General features: G+C 57.8%; 1 protein-coding gene across 1 annotated transcript in view; it reads right to left on the bottom strand.

Moving 5' to 3' along the window:
* Positions 1-325, bottom strand: part of LOC103922937 (zinc finger protein 692-like) — a 13,614-nt gene that overhangs the window by 6,556 nt on the left and 6,733 nt on the right. Inside the window, exon 2 of the mRNA XM_009331164.1 lies at positions 5-111. Within this exon, the coding sequence (XP_009329439.1) occupies positions 5-111 (107 nt within the window). The remainder of the gene's footprint in view (positions 1-4; positions 112-325) is intronic.

The raw sequence follows: 325 nt of genomic DNA, 5'->3' as shown, positions 1-325 counted from the left end.
GGGCCGGGGGCTTCACGTCGGGGATGAAACCGCACTCTTGGCCGTGACCGTGGGACAGGACGACCAGGCGCTGCAGGGCATCGGTATGGAGAAGGTTGGGCTCCGACTCGCCTGGTGAAGGCACAAAAATCAGACAAATCGGTGAAAACCGGCTCCAAACTTGGCTTTTCGGTTGTTCTGCATCGTGTAAAACCAGCGTAGGGCAGGTGGGACACCTGCAAGGGTCTCCCTCCGTCTTCCCCACCGTCTCATGCAGGCTCTGATGTTTCCACCGTATTAAGAGCACCCCCAAAACCTCAAATAGCTCCCTCCCCCCCCCAAAAAA

This window comes from Pygoscelis adeliae, unplaced genomic scaffold (assembly GCF_000699105.1).
Source record: "Pygoscelis adeliae isolate BGI_AS28 unplaced genomic scaffold, ASM69910v1 Scaffold459, whole genome shotgun sequence".
Classification (NCBI taxonomy): Eukaryota; Metazoa; Chordata; class Aves; order Sphenisciformes; family Spheniscidae; genus Pygoscelis; species Pygoscelis adeliae.
This window is presented reverse-complemented; position numbering and strand designations above follow the sequence as displayed.